Source organism: Lithobates pipiens, unplaced genomic scaffold (assembly GCF_037356315.1).
Source record: "Lithobates pipiens isolate NorthernLeopardFrog02 unplaced genomic scaffold, aLitPip1_a1.2 Scaffold_22, whole genome shotgun sequence".
In the NCBI taxonomy this organism is placed as follows: domain Eukaryota; kingdom Metazoa; phylum Chordata; class Amphibia; order Anura; family Ranidae; genus Lithobates; species Lithobates pipiens.
Window position 1 is genome coordinate 15645998 of NW_027507784.1, and position 19824 is coordinate 15665821.

The 19824-nt window shown below is 49.3% G+C and overlaps 1 protein-coding gene across 1 annotated transcript in view; it reads left to right on the forward strand.

The window, feature by feature from the left end:
• The window catches only part of LOC143923338 (uncharacterized), a 65047-nt gene that overhangs the window by 34700 nt on the left and 10523 nt on the right, over positions 1-19824 (forward strand). Inside the window, exon 4 of the mRNA XM_077446951.1 lies at positions 15275-15348. Within this exon, the coding sequence (XP_077303077.1) occupies positions 15275-15348 (74 nt within the window). The remainder of the gene's footprint in view (positions 1-15274; positions 15349-19824) is intronic.

Genomic DNA, 19824 nt, shown 5'->3' on the forward strand with positions numbered 1-19824 from the left:
ATAACCTGTTTCTATGTTCATGGGAGAAATTTGAGGAAAATAAATAAATCTAAAAGACCATTTGTCCGACTTCCTCCCCCAACTTCCATGACCCCTTCTCTGCGTGTACAGGTATAGGGTCCATGCGCTTGGCTGGGAAATATTGGCACTCAAGTAAATGTCAACACCACTATACATTTGATGCTGACACGTATGTGACCCACATTTAGTAATGAGCCGAACACCCCCCCCCCCCCCCCCCCGCCGGTTCCCGGTTCGGTTTACACCAGAACCTGCGAACGGACCTAAAATTTGCGCAAACTTTAGAACCCCATTAAAGTCTATGGGACTCAAACGTTCAAAATCAAAAGTGCCAATTTTAAAGGCTAATATGCAAGATATTGTCCTAAAAAGTGTTGGGGACCTGGCTCCTGCCCCAAGGGACATGTATCAATGCAAAAAAAAAGTTTTAAAAACTGCAGTTTTTTCGGGAGCACTGATTTTTATGGTGCTTAAAGTGAAAAGAAAGTAAAATATTTATTTAAATATCATGCCTGGGGGGTGTCTATAGTATGCCTGTGAAGTGGCACGTGTTTCCTGTGTTTAGAACAGTCCATGCACAAAATTATATTTCTAACAGAAAAAAAGTAATTTAAAACTGCTTGCGGTTTTAATTCAATGTCTGGTCCCGGCAATATGGATGAAAATCATTGAGAAAAATTGCATGGGTAGTCCCCCCTGCCCGTTACCAGTCCCTTTGGGTCTTGTATGGATATTAAGGGGAACCCTGTACCCAAATTAAAAAAAGGAAAGGCGTGGGGCCCCCAGGCTCAATATACTCAGAAAAGCAGTATGCAGGCGGTGCAAACAAGTCAGGGACTGTGTAGGTTTGTTGTTAAGTAGAATCTGTTTGTAATTTTGAACTGGTATATTTTTAAAGTGTAGCTCCATTCAAAAAAAATCTATTTTTAAGCTTTTTGGAAAATATTGGGAAGGGTTATCACCCCTGTAACATTTGTTTTGCTGTCTGTGCACCTCTTCAGAAGATTTCACCTCACTTTCTGTCCCAATGACAAATGTTTTTTGAAAATGTTGGGTTTTTATAAAAAGAAGGATTGAGATAAAGCATCAGTAGAGAGGAGACACATTTTTCCATACCATCTCTTACAGGAGAGAATTTCAGTTCCTAGGGGTAGATTTTATCTCACTTGCTATTGTCTCCTTCCGTTTGCAAGTAGGAGATGTTTGAAAGTTGGATGTTTGAAAGTAGGGGTCTGCCCTATATGCTCTAGTTGGAGAGCAGGAATGAGCCCTGCTGCAAAGTATTGTATCAAAAATTGTAATTACACGCCCCTGTTAAACAGGGGCTGAAAAATTGGGCCTTAGCCACTGGTGGCGGTGCCCAGAACCAAAAATGTTCTTCCAAGCTATTAGCAGGATCATTGAGGAGGAAGATGATAGTCAGTCAGCATAACAGGGATCTGACATTTCAAAAAAATTATTCGGTTACATCAGCTTCAGGTCCTTGGTAGCTGGTGGTGATCCAAGACTGATTCATTTTTATGAAGGTCAGACGATCAACCGAGTCGGTGGACAGGTGCACCCTGTGATTGTTTACAAAGCCACCAGCAGCACTGAAGGTGCATTCTGAAAGAACGCTGGATGCAGGACAGGCCAGTAGCTCAATTGCATACCGTGCAAGCTCTGGCCAATGATCCATCTTCAAGACTCAGTAAGCCAGAGGATTTTTGGTGGGAAAGGTATCCAAGTCTGATCTTGCCTCTAGGTATTCCTGCACCATGTAAATCAGACGCTGGCAATGGTTGCTGGAACCGATCATACATTGGGGCTGCGGACAAAAAAATTGTCTGAACGCATCGGTCAGACAGCCACCTTCTCCACTACTCCTTCTGTGACTGACCGAAGCCTCAGCAACACTTTGTCCAGGACCAGGAATTTGTAACCTTCCAGTCTCTGGGAACGCATTGCACAGACCTTTTTGCAAGGCCTCCCGAAGATGTCTCATCCTCTGCTCCCTCTGCGATGGCAAGATAAGGTCTGCGACCTTATCTTTATACTGTGGATCAAGGAGAGTTGCCAGCCAGTAATGATCCCTCTCCTTGATCCGCTGAATACGAGGATCCTTCTGCAGACTTTGCAGGATCAGGGAGGCCATGCAGCGTAGGTTAGCTGAGGCATTTGGTCCGGAGTCCTCTGGGTCACTAAGGACAACATGATCTGCAGCCACCTCCTCCCAGCCACGTACAAGTCCACTGGTTTCTTGGGACTGTAAATGATCCCTAAAAGACTGCTGCTGATGCTGAGTGCGATGCTCCACCTCCATGCTGACACAATCCTCCTCCTCGTCCTCTTCCTGTGTGATCGGCAGGCCAGCAGGAACACTGTCTGGATAAAGGGGGCCTTGAGAGGCAAGGAAGTCCTCCTCTTCCTCATTATTCCACACAGCGTGTCCTCCAACAGGTGGACAAGAGGGACAGTGTCACTGATGCATGCACTGTCACTGCTCACCATCCTCGTGGCCTCCTCAAATTGTGACAGGACAGTGCATGCATCCCTGATCATGGCCCACTGGCGTGGGGAAAAAAACTAGCTCCCCTGAGCCTGTCCTGGTGCCGTAGTCGCACAGGTACTCATTGATGGCCTTCTGCTGCGTGTGCAGCCGCTGCAGCATGACCAACGTTGAGTTCCACCTGGTGGGCATGTCACAGAATAGGCGGTTCTTGGGTCAATTCCTTTTGGAGGTCAGCCAGCCGAGCACTGGCATTATATGACTGGCCGAAATGCACACAGACTTTCCTAGCCTGCCTCAGGACTAGTGATGGCCGAACGGTTCGCCCGGCGGTCGTTTCGCGGCGAATTTCCGACTTTCGCCGTCCGCGGGTTCGAACGCCTTTTTCCGTCGTTCGCCCCGGCGGACTTACGTGTTTAATGTATACAAGAACTTTAACCTTTCGTGACACGTTTATCATGTGTTACAGGACAACCAATTGAGACATGACAGCTCATGGACACTTGGACATTCCCCCTAACCTATAAATACACCCGATCCGGTGGCCATTTTACATTCTTTCTTCTGTCACTGTAGGGAAAGGATCCTGTGTGGAGTAGGGACAGAGAAAACGCTAGCTATTTGGTACACAAAAGTTCTTTTCAGGACTGGTATAGGTGTTAGGTCAGCAGCCTGAGTTTCTTTTGTCAGTTTAGATAAAGGGACAGAGCGCTGTATGCTGCTATTTTAGGGACAGCTCAGCCAGATTAGTCTTTCTTCATCATCATCATCATCATCATCATTAGCTGTTACTATCAGGTCCACAAAAGAGCTGTTCCAGCTAATCGTTCCAGCCTACTCTTTTTTGCCAATTTGTATAGGGACAGGCAGGAAGCAGTGTGTCAGGCAGTGAGGATAATTTTAAAGACTTGCTGTTACTATTAGTTCCACAAAGGTTCTTTTCAGGACTGGTATCAGTGGTACGGTAATAGGCTTGTACACGTATAATATTCTTTCTTCCAAATATAGAAAGAATATTATACTTGACTGCTGCCCTTCTGCTGCAGTCTGCTAATCATTCACAACTCACTTGTTCCACAAAGCTCTTTATCAGGACTGGTAACTTGGTCTGTCTAGGGTGCTACGGTACATAGGCTTGGGTGCGGTACAGTCTGCTGTTCTGTAAGGACCGCTATTGGTCCACAATAGATAGGGTTGCCGTGCACTACTGCTGACCGCTGCCCTATACTGCAGCAGTCCTTCAGCGGTATAGGGACTGACGCACAGTCTGCTAAACACTAATACACAACCTGCTTGGTCCACAAAAGTTCTTATAAGGACTGGTAACTTGGTATAGGGTGCTACGGTACATAGGCCTGAGTGCGTTACAGTCTGCTGTTCTGTAAGGACCGCTATCGGTCCACAATACATAGGGTTGACGTGCACTACTGCTGACCGCTGCCCTATACTGCAGCAGTCCTTCAGCGGTATAGGGACTGACGCACAGTCTGCTAAACACTAACACACAACCTGCTTGGTCCACAAAAGTTCTTATAAGGACTGGTAACTTGGTATAGGGTGCTACGGTACATAGGCCTGAGTGCAGTACAGTCTGCTGTTCTGTAAGGACTGCTATCGGTCCACAATACATAGGGTTGCCGTGCACTACTGCTGACCGCTGCCCTATACTGCAGCAGTCCTTCAGCGGTATAGGGACTGACGCACAGTCTGCTAAACACTAATACACAACCTGCTTGGTCCACAAAAGTTCTTATAAGGACTGGTAACTTGGTATAGGGTGCTACGGTACATAGGCCTGAGTGCGTTACAGTCTGCTGTTCTGTAAGGACCGCTATCGGTCCACAATACATAGGGTTGCCGTGCACTACTGCTGACCGCTGCCCTATACTGCAGCAGTCCTTCATTGGTATAGGGACTGACGTACAGTCTGCTAATCACTAACACACAACCTGCTTGGTCCACAAAAGTTCTTATAAGGACTGGTAACTTGGTATAGGGTGCTACGGTACATAGGCCTGAGTGCGTTACAGTCTGCTGTTCTGTAAGGACCGCTATCGGTCCACAATACATAGGGTTGCCGTGCACTACTGCTGACCGCTGCCCTATACTGCAGCAGTCCTTCATTGGTATAGGGACTGACGTACAGTCTGCTAATCACTAACACACAACCTGCTTGGTCCACAAAAGTTCTTATAAGGACTGGTAACTTGGTATAGGGTGCTACGGTACATAGGCCTGAGTGCGTTACAGTCTGCTGTTCTGTAAGGACCGCTATCGGTCCACAATACATAGGGTTGCCGTGCACTACTGCTGACCGCTGCCCTATACTGCAGCAGTCCTTCATTGGTATAGGGACTGACGTACAGTCTGCTAATCACTAACACACAACCTGCTTGGTCCACAAAAGTTCTTATAAGGACTGGTAACTTGGTATAGGGTGCTACGGTACATAGGCCTGAGTGCGTTACAGTCTGCTGTTCTGTAAGGACCGCTATCGGTCCACAATACATAGGGTTGACGTGCACTACTGCTGACCGCTGCCCTATACTGCAGCAGTCCTTCAGCGGTATAGGGACTGACGCACAGTCTGCTAAACACTAACACACAACCTGCTTGGTCCACAAAAGTTCTTATAAGGACTGGTAACTTGGTATAGGGTGCTACGGTACATAGGCCTGAGTGCAGTACAGTCTGCTGTTCTGTAAGGACTGCTATCGGTCCACAATACATAGGGTTGCCGTGCACTACTGCTGACCGCTGCCCTATACTGCAGCAGTCCTTCAGCGGTATAGGGACTGACGCACAGTCTGCTAAACACTAATACACAACCTGCTTGGTCCACAAAAGTTCTTATAAGGACTGGTAACTTGGTATAGGGTGCTACGGTACATAGGCCTGAGTGCGTTACAGTCTGCTGTTCTGTAAGGACCGCTATCGGTCCACAATACATAGGGTTGCCGTGCACTACTGCTGACCGCTGCCCTATACTGCAGCAGTCCTTCATTGGTATAGGGACTGACGTACAGTCTGCTAATCACTAACACACAACCTGCTTGGTCCACAAAAGTTCTTATAAGGACTGGTAACTTGGTATAGGGTGCTACGGTACATAGGCCTGAGTGCGTTACAGTCTGCTGTTCTGTAAGGACCGCTATCGGTCCACAATACATAGGGTTGCCGTGCACTACTGCTGACCGCTGCCCTATACTGCAGCAGTCCTTCATTGGTATAGGGACTGACGTACAGTCTGCTAATCACTAACACACAACCTGCTTGGTCCACAAAAGTTCTTATAAGGACTGGTAACTTGGTATAGGGTGCTACGGTACATAGGCCTGAGTGCGTTACAGTCTGCTGTTCTGTAAGGACCGCTATCGGTCCACAATACATAGGGTTGCCGTGCACTACTGCTGACCGCTGCCCTATACTGCAGCAGTCCTTCATTGGTATAGGGACTGACGTACAGTCTGCTAATCACTAACACACAACCTGCTTGGTCCACAAAAGTTCTTATAAGGACTGGTAACTTGGTATAGGGTGCTACGGTACATAGGCCTGAGTGCGTTACAGTCTGCTGTTCTGTAAGGACCGCTATCGGTCCACAATACATAGGGTTGCCGTGCACTACTGCTGACCGCTGCCCTATACTGCAGCAGTCCTTCAGCGGTATAGGGACTGACGCACAGTCTGCTAAACACTAACACACAACCTGCTTGGTCCACAAAAGTTCTTATAAGGACTGGTAACTTGGTATAGGGTGCTACGGTACATAGGCCTGAGTGCGTTACAGTCTGCTGTTCTGTAAGGACCGCTATCGGTCCACAATACATAGGGTTGCCGTGCACTACTGCTGACCGCTGCCCTATACTGCAGCAGTCCTTCATTGGTATAGGGACTGACGTACAGTCTGCTAATCACTAACACACAACCTGCTTGGTCCACAAAAGTTCTTATAAGGACTGGTAACTTGGTATAGGGTGCTACGGTACATAGGCCTGAGTGCGTTACAGTCTGCTGTTCTGTAAGGACCGCTATCGGTCCACAATACATAGGGTTGCCGTGCACTACTGCTGACCGCTGCCCTATACTGCAGCAGTCCTTCATTGGTATAGGGACTGACGTACAGTCTGCTAATCACTAACACACAACCTGCTTGGTCCACAAAAGTTCTTATAAGGACTGGTAACTTGGTATAGGGTGCTACGGTACATAGGCCTGAGTGCGTTACAGTCTGCTGTTCTGTAAGGACCGCTATCGGTCCACAATACATAGGGTTGCCGTGCACTACTGCTGACCGCTGCCCTATACTGCAGCAGTCCTTCATTGGTATAGGGACTGACGTACAGTCTGCTAATCACTAACACACAACCTGCTTGGTCCACAAAAGTTCTTATAAGGACTGGTAACTTGGTATAGGGTGCTACGGTACATAGGCCTGAGTGCGTTACAGTCTGCTGTTCTGTAAGGACCGCTATCGGTCCACAATACATAGGGTTGACGTGCACTACTGCTGACCGCTGCCCTATACTGCAGCAGTCCTTCATTGGTATAGGGACTGACGTACAGTCTGCTAATCACTAACACACAACCTGCTTGGTCCACAAAAGTTCTTATAAGGACTGGTAACTTGGTATAGGGTGCTACGGTACATAGGCCTGAGTGCGTTACAGTCTGCTGTTCTGTAAGGACCGCTATCGGTCCACAATACATAGGGTTGCCGTGCACTACTGCTGACCGCTGCCCTATACTGCAGCAGTCCTTCAGCGGTATAGGGACTGACGCACAGTCTGCTAAACACTAACACACAACCTGCTTGGTCCACAAAAGTTCTTATAAGGACTGGTAACTTGGTATAGGGTGCTACGGTACATAGGCCTGAGTGCGTTACAGTCTGCTGTTCTGTTAGGACCGCTATCGGTCCACAATACATAGGGTTGCCGTGCACTACTGCTGACCGCTGCCCTATACTGCAGCAGTCCTTCATTGGTATAGGGACTGACGTACAGTCTGCTAATCACTAACACACAACCTGCTTGGTCCACAAAAGTTCTTATAAGGACTGGTAACTTGGTATAGGGTGCTACGGTACATAGGCCTGAGTGCGTTACAGTCTGCTGTTCTGTAAGGACCGCTATCGGTCCACAATACATAGGGTTGCCGTGCACTACTGCTGACCGCTGCCCTATACTGCAGCAGTCCTTCATTGGTATAGGGACTGACGTACAGTCTGCTAATCACTAACACACAACCTGCTTGGTCCACAAAAGTTCTTATAAGGACTGGTAACTTGGTATAGGGTGCTACGGTACATAGGCCTGAGTGCGTTACAGTCTGCTGTTCTGTAAGGACCGCTATCGGTCCACAATACATAGGGTTGCCGTGCACTACTGCTGACCGCTGCCCTATACTGCAGCAGTCCTTCATTGGTATAGGGACTGACGTACAGTCTGCTAATCACTAACACACAACCTGCTTGGTCCACAAAAGTTCTTATAAGGACTGGTAACTTGGTATAGGGTGCTACGGTACATAGGCCTGAGTGCGTTACAGTCTGCTGTTCTGTAAGGACCGCTATCGGTCCACAATACATAGGGTTGCCGTGCACTACTGCTGACCGCTGCCCTATACTGCAGCAGTCCTTCAGCGGTATAGGGACTGACGCACAGTCTGCTAAACACTAACACACAACCTGCTTGGTCCACAAAAGTTCTTATAAGGACTGGTAACTTGGTATAGGGTGCTACGGTACATAGGCCTGAGTGCAGTACAGTCTGCTGTTCTGTAAGGACCGCTATCGGTCCACAATACATAGGGTTGCCGTGCACTACTGCTGACCGCTGCCCTATACTGCAGCAGTCCTTCATTGGTATAGGGACTGACGTACAGTCTGCTAATCACTAACACACAACCTGCTTGGTCCACAAAAGTTCTTATAAGGACTGGTAACTTGGTATAGGGTGCTACGGTACATAGGCCTGAGTGCGTTACAGTCTGCTGTTCTGTAAGGACCGCTATCGGTCCACAATACATAGGGTTGCCGTGCACTACTGCTGACCGCTGCCCTATACTGCAGCAGTCCTTCATTGGTATAGGGACTGACGTACAGTCTGCTAATCACTAACACACAACCTGCTTGGTCCACAAAAGTTCTTATAAGGACTGGTAACTTGGTATAGGGTGCTACGGTACATAGGCCTGAGTGCAGTACAGTCTGCTGTTCTGTAAGGACCGCTATCGGTCCACAATACATAGGGTTGACGTGCACTACTGCTGACCGCTGCCCTATACTGCAGCAGTCCTTCATTGGTATAGGGACTGACGTACAGTCTGCTAATCACTAACACACAACCTGCTTGGTCCACAAAAGTTCTTATAAGGACTGGTAACTTGGTATAGGGTGCTACGGTACATAGGCCTGAGTGCAGTACAGTCTGCTGTTCTGTAAGGACCGCTATCGGTCCACAATACATAGGGTTGCCGTGCACTACTGCTGACCGCTGCCCTATACTGCAGCAGTCCTTCATTGGTATAGGGACTGACGTACAGTCTGCTAATCACTAACACACAACCTGCTTGGTCCACAAAAGTTTTTATAAGGACTGGTAACTTGGTATAGGGTGCTACGGTACATAGGCCTGAGTGCAGTACAGTCTGCTGTTCTGTAAGGACCGCTATCGGTCCACAATACATAGGGTTGACGTGCACTACTGCTGACCGCTGCCCTATACTGCAGCAGTCCTTCAGCGGTATAGGGACTAAGAGTTTTGTCACAGGGTGATTTAAAAAATGACAGGCAGAGGAAGAGGCAGGCCCTTCCGCAGGGGTGGTAGGGGTAGGGCAGGAGCAACAGCCTTGAGCCAAAGTGGGAAGTTGCAGAAGGTGCGTTCAATTACTTTAAAGGACGCACCAGACTTGGTTGAGTGGCTCACTCAGCCTTATTCTTCTGCACCCTCCTCATCCTCTCGATCTGCACCCTCTTCTTCACTCTCTGCTATGTGCACCCCCAAAGACACTACCACCAACAACACCACCACCACCACATACCTTCCGCTTGAGTGCAAATGGGGGCCTTCATGCTCCAGTGTTTTAATAGGGACCCCCGTATAAAAAGCATGAGGGTCAAGGACCAGTACTGGGTGGCAACGTACTTAGATCCCCGGTACAAACACAAAATGGCGGAAATGTTACCGCCGTCGCAGAGGGCTGTCAGAATGCAGCACTTCCAGGCCTTGCTTCGAGAAATGCTGCATTCTGCTTTTGCGTGCGCTGGCAGAGGAGCAATTCCCACTCCCAGAGAAGGATTTGCGGGTACCAATCCAACAGCGCCTGCAAGAAGAGGCCGGTTTGAAGATGTGTTGGTGACTTCGGATATGAGGTCATTCTTTCAGCCGACCCATCGACAGGTGTCATCCGGATCCAGCATCAGGGAACGCCTAGACCGTCAGGTGTCCGACTACATTGGGTTAACGGCCGATGTGGACGCTCTGAGGAGTGATGAACCCCTAGACTACTGGGTGGGCAGGCTTGACCTCTGGCCAGAGCTTGCCCAATTTGCAATCGAACTGTTGGCTTGCCCCTCATCCAGTGTCCTGTCCGAAAGGACGTTCAGCGCAGCAGGGGGGATTGTGACCGATAAGCGTACTCGCCTAGCTCACGACAGTGTTAACTACCTCACATTTCTAAAAATGAATGAGGCATGGATCTCGGAGGAATTCAACACATGTGATCAGTAGACCATGTATATGTCTATAAACAATTTTTGGAATCAAGCACACAGACCTTCTTAATTCATTTGGCTCACTTCCCTGACCCAAAAAAGCACACCGTACTATATGCCCCTACCCTCCTCTTTGAAGAGGTTGAGCGGTGTCATATTTCTACTGGGGCTGCTTATTATGAGGGGTTCCCACCATCCCTGTGCTGTGCTGACTTCCTCCTGGGTGTTCTTATTATGAGGGGCTCCCACCATCCCTGTGCTGTGCTGACTTCCTCCTGGGGGTTCTTATTATGAGGGGCTCCCACCATCCCTGTGCTGTGCTGACTTCCTCCTGGGGGTTCTTATTATGAGGGGATCACACCATCCCTGTGCTGTGCTGACTTCCTCCTGGGGCTGCTTACGGTGCTGCTGTCAGCGCTGTATGTCACGGAGCTGCTGTCAGCGCTGTATGTCACGGAGCTGCTGTCAGCGCTGTATGTCACGGAGCTGCTGTCAGCGCTGTATGTCACGGAGCTGCTGTCAGCGCTGTATGTCACGGTGCTGCTGTCAGCGCTGTATGTCACGGAGCTGCTGTCAGCGCTGTATGTCACGGAGCTGCTGTCAGTGCTGTATGTCACGGAGCTGCTGTCAGCGCTGTATGTCACGGAGCTGCTGTCAGCGCTGTATGTCACGGAGCTGCTGTCAGCGCTGTATGTCACGGTGCTGCTGTCAGCGCTGTATGTCACGGAGCTGCTGTCAGCGCTGTATGTCACGGAGCTGCTGTCAGCGCTGTATGTCACGGAGCTGCTGTCAGCGCTGTATGTCACGGAGCTGCTGTCAGCGCTGTATGTCACGGAGCTGCTGTCAGCGCTGTATGTCACGGTGCTGATGTCAGTGCTCTGTATTACGGTGCTGCTGTCAGTGCTCTGTATCTCCTGCACCCTCTTGTTTGCCTACCCTGGTCCCTGACCTTCCCTCTCCTCCATTGCCTTCATTAGCTCCATAGTCCTGAATTGTCAGAACAATTTCCCAAATAAAAAAAAAATGCTTGTAGTTATCGATCCCAAATTCACCTCATACATGTATTATGCTATTGTCCAGGTGGTGGGACTACGTGCTACCCCCTAATAATTACCCCGTGGCCGCAAATTCGACCTAAAGGTTTGCGAAATTCGCCTCCCATTGAAGTCAATGGAGCCCGCGGCGAACGGTCGTTTTCGCGAACGTTTGTGCCCGTTCGCGTTTCGCGTTCGCGAAACGTCCCGTCGGAAGTTCGTCCATCACTACTCAGGACATCCTGTAAGCCTGGGTACCTGCCCAAGAACCACTGCACCATCAAGTTAAGGAGGGCAGAGAGGAGGTTGGTGCCATTGTCGCAAACTACAATTCCTGGCTTAAGCTGGCGTGGCATCAACCACCTCTCAGCCTGCCTCTGCAGAGATGACAGGGAGATCTCTGCCCCAGTGTGGCTCCTGTCCCCCAAGCACACCAGCGCAAGCACGGCATGGCATCTTTTTGCCTGTATACTTGCATAGAGCCTTGAACGCCTATGGAGCACCGCTGGTTCTGAGGACAAAGCACAGGAAGAGGACATGGAGGAAGAAGAAGAGGAGGGGGTGGAGGATAGAGGTGTGTCCCAATCACCAGTAGTAGCATTTTGGAGGCGTGGTGGCAGAACAACCTCCAACACTACTGCACCTTGTCCTGCATCTTTCCCAGCTGCCAGAAAAGTAACCCAATGTGCTGTGAAAGATAGGTAACATCCCTGTCCATGCCTACTGGACCATGAGTCAGTGGTAATATGCACCTTACCGCTGACCGCCCTGTCCAGCGGGGCATGGACATTGCCTTCCACATGCCGTTAGAGAGCCGGAATCGCCTTCCATGAGAAAAAGTGGTGTTTGGGAATCTGCCACTGAGGAATCGCACATTGCACAAACTCACGGAAAGGGGGCCGAGTCTACCAACTGAAAAGACAACAGTTGAAGTGCTAGCAATTTAGCTAAGCTAGCATTCAACCGCTGGGCATGTATTTATTTTGACAGTGCAGCAGCTGGGGCAGGGAAATTTGCCTGGTACAATCGGACGTCGGTGTACCGCTAGCAGATTGCCTGCAAGTACTTGGCTGTGACACACCTAATTCTACACCTTCATTCCTCTCAGTGCAAGTTTCAGAGAGGACTGAAGATATAGTGGGGTTGGAGATCCTAGCTGATGAGGAGCAAGGAGAGGTCCGCTGTGTTTTTTGTTGTGGGTCTTTTAGGTATGCTTGCCAACAAACTGCATGGCAGGTCGACATATGTCTGGTCAAGCATGTGGTGCCCAAGCGGCTGATGTTTTGGCCACGCGAGATACGCCTGAGACATATGTTGTAAATAGCAGCAGTGCGATCTGATGCACTCATCTCAGAAAAGGCCCACACCAAAGAACTTTTGGAATAAAGCGCAGAGGAAGCGCCCTGCACAGGTGGAGCTCTGTGTGATGCCATCGGTGTGCTGCCATCATTGTGCTGCCCTTAAGCTGGCCCCTCGATTGCATCCTGCCTCTTTGGAGATGTGCCTCCTCCTCCTCCTCCTCCCTCCTATCAGGCACCCATGTGGAGTCAGTGACCTCATAATCCCCTCCCTCCTCATCACTGGAGCAAACAAGGCAGTTTGCTGCAGCTGGTGGAACATGACTGCTAAATTGCTGTCCTTCTTGGGCATCCCCTCTCTCTGGGCTCACGTTACTGCCTTCCTCTAGCTGGGTATCATCATCAGAGCCTTCAAAATGCTAGGCATCCTCCTGGAGCATGTACCCAACACTGTGCTCAAACAGTTCGTGGGACTCCTCAGGAGGACATGGTGGGGCTAGGAAAGGATTGACTGATGCCATTGAGACGAGGGAAGAGCCCGCGTTGGCAGCTGCTTTGCCAGTACCCTGAGCCTGGGTTAGAGAGGATGAGGAGGATGGGGATGGCTTGATCATCCACTCTACCAAGTCTTCGGCATTTTGCGGCTCAACACGTCCAGCTGCCGAAAATAAGGACAAGCGTGTCCCATAGCCACGTGCTGATGAGGATGCACCGTGTCCACGACCAGCACTGTTGCCTCTAGACACAAAGCCTGCTTGCCCTCTTTTATTGGCTCAAGACTGTCTGCCTCTCCTTGTTGGCCTTCCAGACATACTAATGGCCTGCAGGGAGATGTAACTGCACAAACCTGGGACATATATACTGATTATACTGCAGCTAGCAGAATCAATTGCCTGCCTGTAGTATTATTACCATGAGAACAGCAGCAATTGGGGTAGCTTTAAGTGCACACTGTGCAGATGACAAAGTACTTCGACTGTAATTACTGCAGCTGCCTGCCTGTGGTATAGGATCAGCAGAACACCAGCAATTGGGGTAGCTTTAGGTGCAAACTGTGCAGACGGCACAGTACACTGACTGCAGTTGCTGCAGCAGCTGCCTGTGGTATAGGATCAGAAGAACACCAGCAATTGGGGTAGCTTTAGCTGTACACTGTGCAGGTGTCACAATACACCCACTATAATTGCTACAGCTGCCTGAGGTATAGGACCAGCAGAACACCAGCAATTGGGGTAGCTTTAGCTGTACACTGTGGAGGTGGCACAATACACCGACTAATTGCTACAGCTGCCTGTGGTATAGGATCAGCAGAACACCAGCAATTGGGGTAGCTTTAGCTCTACACTGTGTAGGTTGGTACAATACACCGACTAATTGCTACAGCAGCCTGTGGTATAGGACCAGAGGACCAGCAGAACACTTTAGAATTTCGCCGAACTGGCGAACAGCCGATATTCAAGTCAAACATGGGTTAGACTCGAACACGCAGCTCATCCCTACCCACATTTATCAGGACTAGTGATGGGCCGAACACCCCCCCCCCCACCCCCCCCCCCCCCGTTCAGTTCGTACCAGAAGCCCCAAACAGCAAAAAAGTTCGGACTAGAGCCGTGAACTCTGTTAAAGTCTATGGGGATCAAATCAAAAGTGCCCATTTTGAAGGCTTATATTCAAGTTATTGGCCATAAAAATAATATGGGTGTCCAGGTACTGCCCTGGGGGACAGGTGTCAATGCAAAAAAACTTTTTAAAAAGATAATTTTTACAGGAGCAATGATGCTTAAAGTGAAACAATAAAAATAAAAAATTCAATAAAATATATTGTGCCTCGGGGTCCCCTCAGTCTGCCTGTAAAGTGGTGTATCTGTACCATGTATGGAACCTGCTGCAGCAAAACTGACATTTATAAAGAAAAAAATGGCATTTAAATTGATTATCGCAGCTGCAAGTTATTGCTGGCAATAAAAATAAAATAAAAAAACTACGTTCCCCCCCTTCAACACATGCATACCAGGCCCTTTTGGCCTCCTATAGATTTTAAGGGGAACTCCACACCAAAATTTTAAAAAAGTGGTGCGGGGTCCCCTCAACATTGATACCAGGCACTATATCATCTGAGCATGCAGCTCGGCAGGCCAGGAAAAGAAGGAAAGAGTGAGCCTCCCCCTTTCTAAACCATACCATGCCATGTGCCCTCAACATGGAGCGGTGCTTTGAGGCAGGGGGGCTCGGCTCCCCCCACCCCAAAGCACCTTGTCCCCATGTTGATTGGGAGAAGGGCCTCTTCGCAACAACCCTGGGCAATTGTTGTGGGGGTTTGCAGGGGGGGGCATATCGGAATCTGGAAGCTCCCTTTGACAAGGGGGCCTCCAGATCCCGAACTCCCCTATGATAATGAGTATGGGGTACAATGTACCTTTACTCATTCGCCAAAAAATTGTTTAGGAAAAAATTTAAAAACCCAGTGGTGATTAAAAACTACCCACCCCCATATAGTTACTGGTATTAGCAGGTAGGACATATATCTTATAATAACCCACATCATTCTAAGTCATTCTGAATCCGATCAATGGAAATGTTTTTATATTAATCCTCATATACCCTTGTCCCTTTTCTGTTCATAATGATACAAAGAAACCTGTCCTTATAGGTGAATATACTACAGATAAAGCAGCTCATTGTGTATTGGAATTATTTTTCTGTTTTATACTTTCAGTGTACAATGTGGAATGGGGAACGAGTCGAAGGAGGAAATTAAAGAATTTCTTAAAAATGCTCAAAAGCTTACAGGTATGCTTTTTCTAGCTTGACAGCTTTGTCGGTAACTTTGTCTGAGACTGAGATGATGTCATCAGTCTGCCGCAGGCAGGAGGAAGCAATACCTTAGTCTCTCCTCTTCCCCCAATGACCAGACGGCAACATTGTAACTTTGTAGCAAGTCACAAGGTGAGAGAGGTTCAATTATAAATACACATAAGGCAGTGTCGGCTGGTGCTCAATATTTTGGGAGGGGTGGCAAACAAACCTGCACCCCCCCCCCCCCCCCCCCGCGGGAGATGGACGGTGGAGATCAGTGCCCCCCACAGGAGACGGATGGCGGCAATCAGTGCACCCCACGGAAAAAGGACAGCGGCGATCGGTGCACCCCCTTCCTTGGGAGATGGAAAGCGGTGATCAGTGCACCCCCCCATGCGGGAGATGGGCAGCAACGATCATTGCACCCGTCGTTGCCGCGGAAGACAGGCGGCGGCAATCAATACCCCCCCACGGGAGACGGACGACGGGGATCAGTGCCCCCCCCCCACGGGAAAAGGACATCAGCGATCAATGCACCCCTCTCCTCGGGAATTAGATGGCGGCGATCAGTTCACCCCCTCCTCTGGAGATAGATGGCGGCAATCAGTGCACCCCCCCATGCGGGAGATTTGCAGTGCCGATCAGTGCACCCCCACACTGAAGACAGACAGCGGCAATCAGTGCACCCGTCACGCGGGAGATTGGCGGCGGAAATCAGTGCACCCTCCACGCGGGAGATTGGCTGTGGCGATCAGTGCACCCCCCATGCGGGAGATTGGTGGCGGCGATCAGCACACCCCCCCACACCGAAGACAGACAGCGGCAATCAGTGCACCCCCCATATGGGAGATTGGGGCAATCAGTGGCCTTACCATAGGAGTTCAATGCTGCTCCTCGCTACAGCTTGCCAAGGGAAGAGCCAAGGCCATTGCTTCTTCTCCCAGCCTAAAAGGAAGTGGGTCCCTGGCCTCCGGCTCTAATCATGTGCTTCAAAAAAAAAAAAAAACACCATTGAAATCAATGCGTCCGATGCCCTGCATGTAAATTAGAAGCCGGAGGCATGGATTGGGGAGGGCGGCGCCCCTAATGGACAGGCCCACCACTGACATGGGGGTTGATTTACTAAAGCTGGAGAGTTCAGAATCTGGCACAGCTCTGCTGCTTGTTCAATTAAAGCTTTGACAGTAAAACCTAAAAGCTGATTGGTTTCTATGCAGAGCTGCACCAGATTTTGCTCTCTTCAGTTTTAGTAAATCTCCCCCAATGACTCCTGTATTTAGCATGTGTGCAAAATTGCAAGCTTTCCCAAGATGCACAGAAACACGCTGCCATTTAGCAGATGCACAGAGGTACCTTTCATTTTTACTGGTACCCCCATGTATCTGCTAATGTGTGCAATTTTGCAAACACATTGGAGTTGAGTTACTAAATCTGGAGCACACAGAATCTGGGGCACCTCTGCATACTAACCAATCAGCTTCTAACTTCAGCTTGTTCAATTAGGCTTTGACATGAAAACCTGGAAGCTGATTGGTTAACTGCAGAGGTGCACCAGATTCTGAGTGCACTGGTTTTAGTTGGGGTACTTTGAAGCTGCTCTGTAGCAAAATCATTGTAAAAATTAATATATGTGTTTTTACCGCCATTTTGCTGTGTTTCAGATGCATTTCCCCTGCATTTCTGGTGTGTTTTTTGGTGGCCTGCATCTGTGAAAAAAATGGACATGTGACTCAAAAATGCACAAAAAAAACGCAAATTGTGGGTGCATTTTTTACTTCAATTTTACCACCATTTCTATTCATTACAATGGGAAGCTGCATTTTTTTGGCGCAGTTTCCAAAACCGCACCAAAGATGCCGCATGCAGGACTTTTCAGAACACAGTGGTGTGAAAAGTCCCCATAAGATTTAAAGGGAAACACTTTTCCTGCATTTTTCTTGCAAGGTAAAAATGTAGGAAAAACGTATCAGTGTGAAAGGCTAAGTTCACACCTGTACGGGTAGTGCCGCTGTGGGACCCGCACAAACTCCCACAGCTGCAACCACACGCTCAGCGAAAAAGCGGGACTCACAGGCGGGTGCCATTGATCCTAATGACACGCTGCCTGTACTGGAAAGTGCGCACACACTGGGAACCATGCTGTACTCACAGTTCCCATGAGGGCTGCGATTTCCTAAGTAGCACAGGGACTTTTTTCTTGTGTGTCGCAGGGCATGGCAGCCCATTCGAATGATTGGTAACGTCAAGCCCGGGGACCACCGGGAAGCGTCGGAAAGGGAGGGGGCACTTCTCCCACCACCTTTAAAAGTGATCATGAGGTGGATCTGCTGCGGGTTCCACTTTTATCTGAAAGCCGGCCGCCTATGAGAAAAACTGATCCCGGGGTTATGGCATCTAGCTGCAGCCATAACCCCGGTATTTAACCACTTGCCGACCGCCGCACGACGATATACGTCGGCAGAATGGCACGGGCAGGCATATGGGCGTATATATAAGTCCCTGCCTGCCCGCGGGTGGGGGGCCCGATCGGGCCCCCCCCCGGTGCCTGCGGCGGTCGGCATTTCTTCGAGAGCGATCCGGGATGAGGGGGCGGCCATTCATTCATGGCCACCCCCTCGCGATCGCTCTCGACGAATGGAAATCCCCCGTGACATCACTTCCTCTCCTGTAATGTAAACACATGACCTGCGTAGCCCAACAGTCCCCCTCTCAATAATGTCCCATACCAGCCCTTATATATCTATAATAATGAGACCACACCTTTTCTTTGGAGTAAAATGGCCACAACAGCCTTTTATTAAACATAACCAAAATATTTTACTCCCTCCAAAATATGTATATAAATATATAAATATATAAATATATATCTACAACTGTAAACCGAAACCTTGAACAACTTTTATCAACTCCAGTCTGGTGATCTCTGACGGTGACCCACTTTAATTCCAAAAACACCAACCTCACTGCTTTACCTTTTTACCATACCAGGCCTCACGCTGTGACCGCTCAGAGACAAACAATTCCTGCAGTGAAAAACCTCCCAGTATTCCGTCCACCGTTCGGGAATACAACTGAGGGGCCCATAATACCAATGAGCCCCCCCCACCCTTTTATATCACCTCTGTTTTACCGCCACCGTCAAAGACCACCAGAAATCTCACGCAGCAGCCCCCCAAAGGGCCGACTTCACTGTTGTGACGAACAGCCCACTGCACCTGAAAGACAGAAAACAAACACAACGAAAACACCAGCAATCAAACCAACAACTCATACCCAAACATGCTATCCAGTAGGGAGGGAGGGTGGGAAAACTGCCTCCTCTGATGTCTTCCCCTCGAGACTGGTCCCGTTCCGGCTCCGCCCCCCCTTTTATATGGCTCCTCCCCCTTGCGTGTTTCTCTTCCTCCACCTATCCTCTGTCTTGGTGTCTCTAGGCACCCGGTCATGCCCGCCCCTCCATTACCCCTCCCCTTCAGTACGTGTCATTCCGGGGCTCCCTTGACCTGCGTAGCCCAACAGTCCCCCTCTCAATAATGTCCCATACCAGCCCTTATATATCTATAATAATGAGACCACACCTTTTCTTTGGAGTAAAATGGCCACAACAGCCTTTTATTAAACATAACCAAAATATTTTACTCCCTCCAAAATATGTATATAAATATATAAATATATAAATATATATCTACAACTGTAAACCGAAACCTTGAACAACTTTTATCAACTCCAGTCTGGTGATCTCTGACGGTGACCCACTTTAATTCCAAAAACACCAACCTCACTGCTTTACCTTTTTACCATACCAGGCCTCACGCTGTGACCGCTCAGAGACAAACAATTCCTGCAGTGAAAAACCTCCCAGTATTCCGTCCACCGTTCGGGAATACAACTGAGGGGCCCATAATACCAATGAGCCCCCCCCACCCTTTTATATCACCTCTGTTTTACCGCCACCGTCAAAGACCACCAGAAATCTCACGCCACAGCCTGAAAAGGGTGACCACCTTACCCTTGAGGGCAACCCCACACCCTCAAAGCTTGTTGGATCCCCCCCTGTAAACCCAAAGACCACAGGTCAATCCCGACATCCGTGAGATGAACCCCATCCCCCCTTAGGTACAGACCCACATTGGACTCCAGTTCCCTGTGCCTGATCACCAGCCCTCCATTCTGAATCACGAATCTCCCCACCACCTTATTCACCCGGATCCTCGTCTTCTGAATGCTGGCCACTGACCTTGCCCATCTCCACTGCGTCCGGGCGACAATATCCGACCACAGCAGGATCGTACTGGGAAACCTAGCACGCAGCTTCAGAAAATCCGCCTTAATGTCATTCAGTAAATCCCGGACTTTCCGGGCTCCCAGGTCATTCCCCCCAGCATGCAGAACCAACACATCCGGGGGCCCATGCAGCCACACGAACCTTTCAACCACACTCACCACCCTCTCCCACCGCATTCCTGGTAT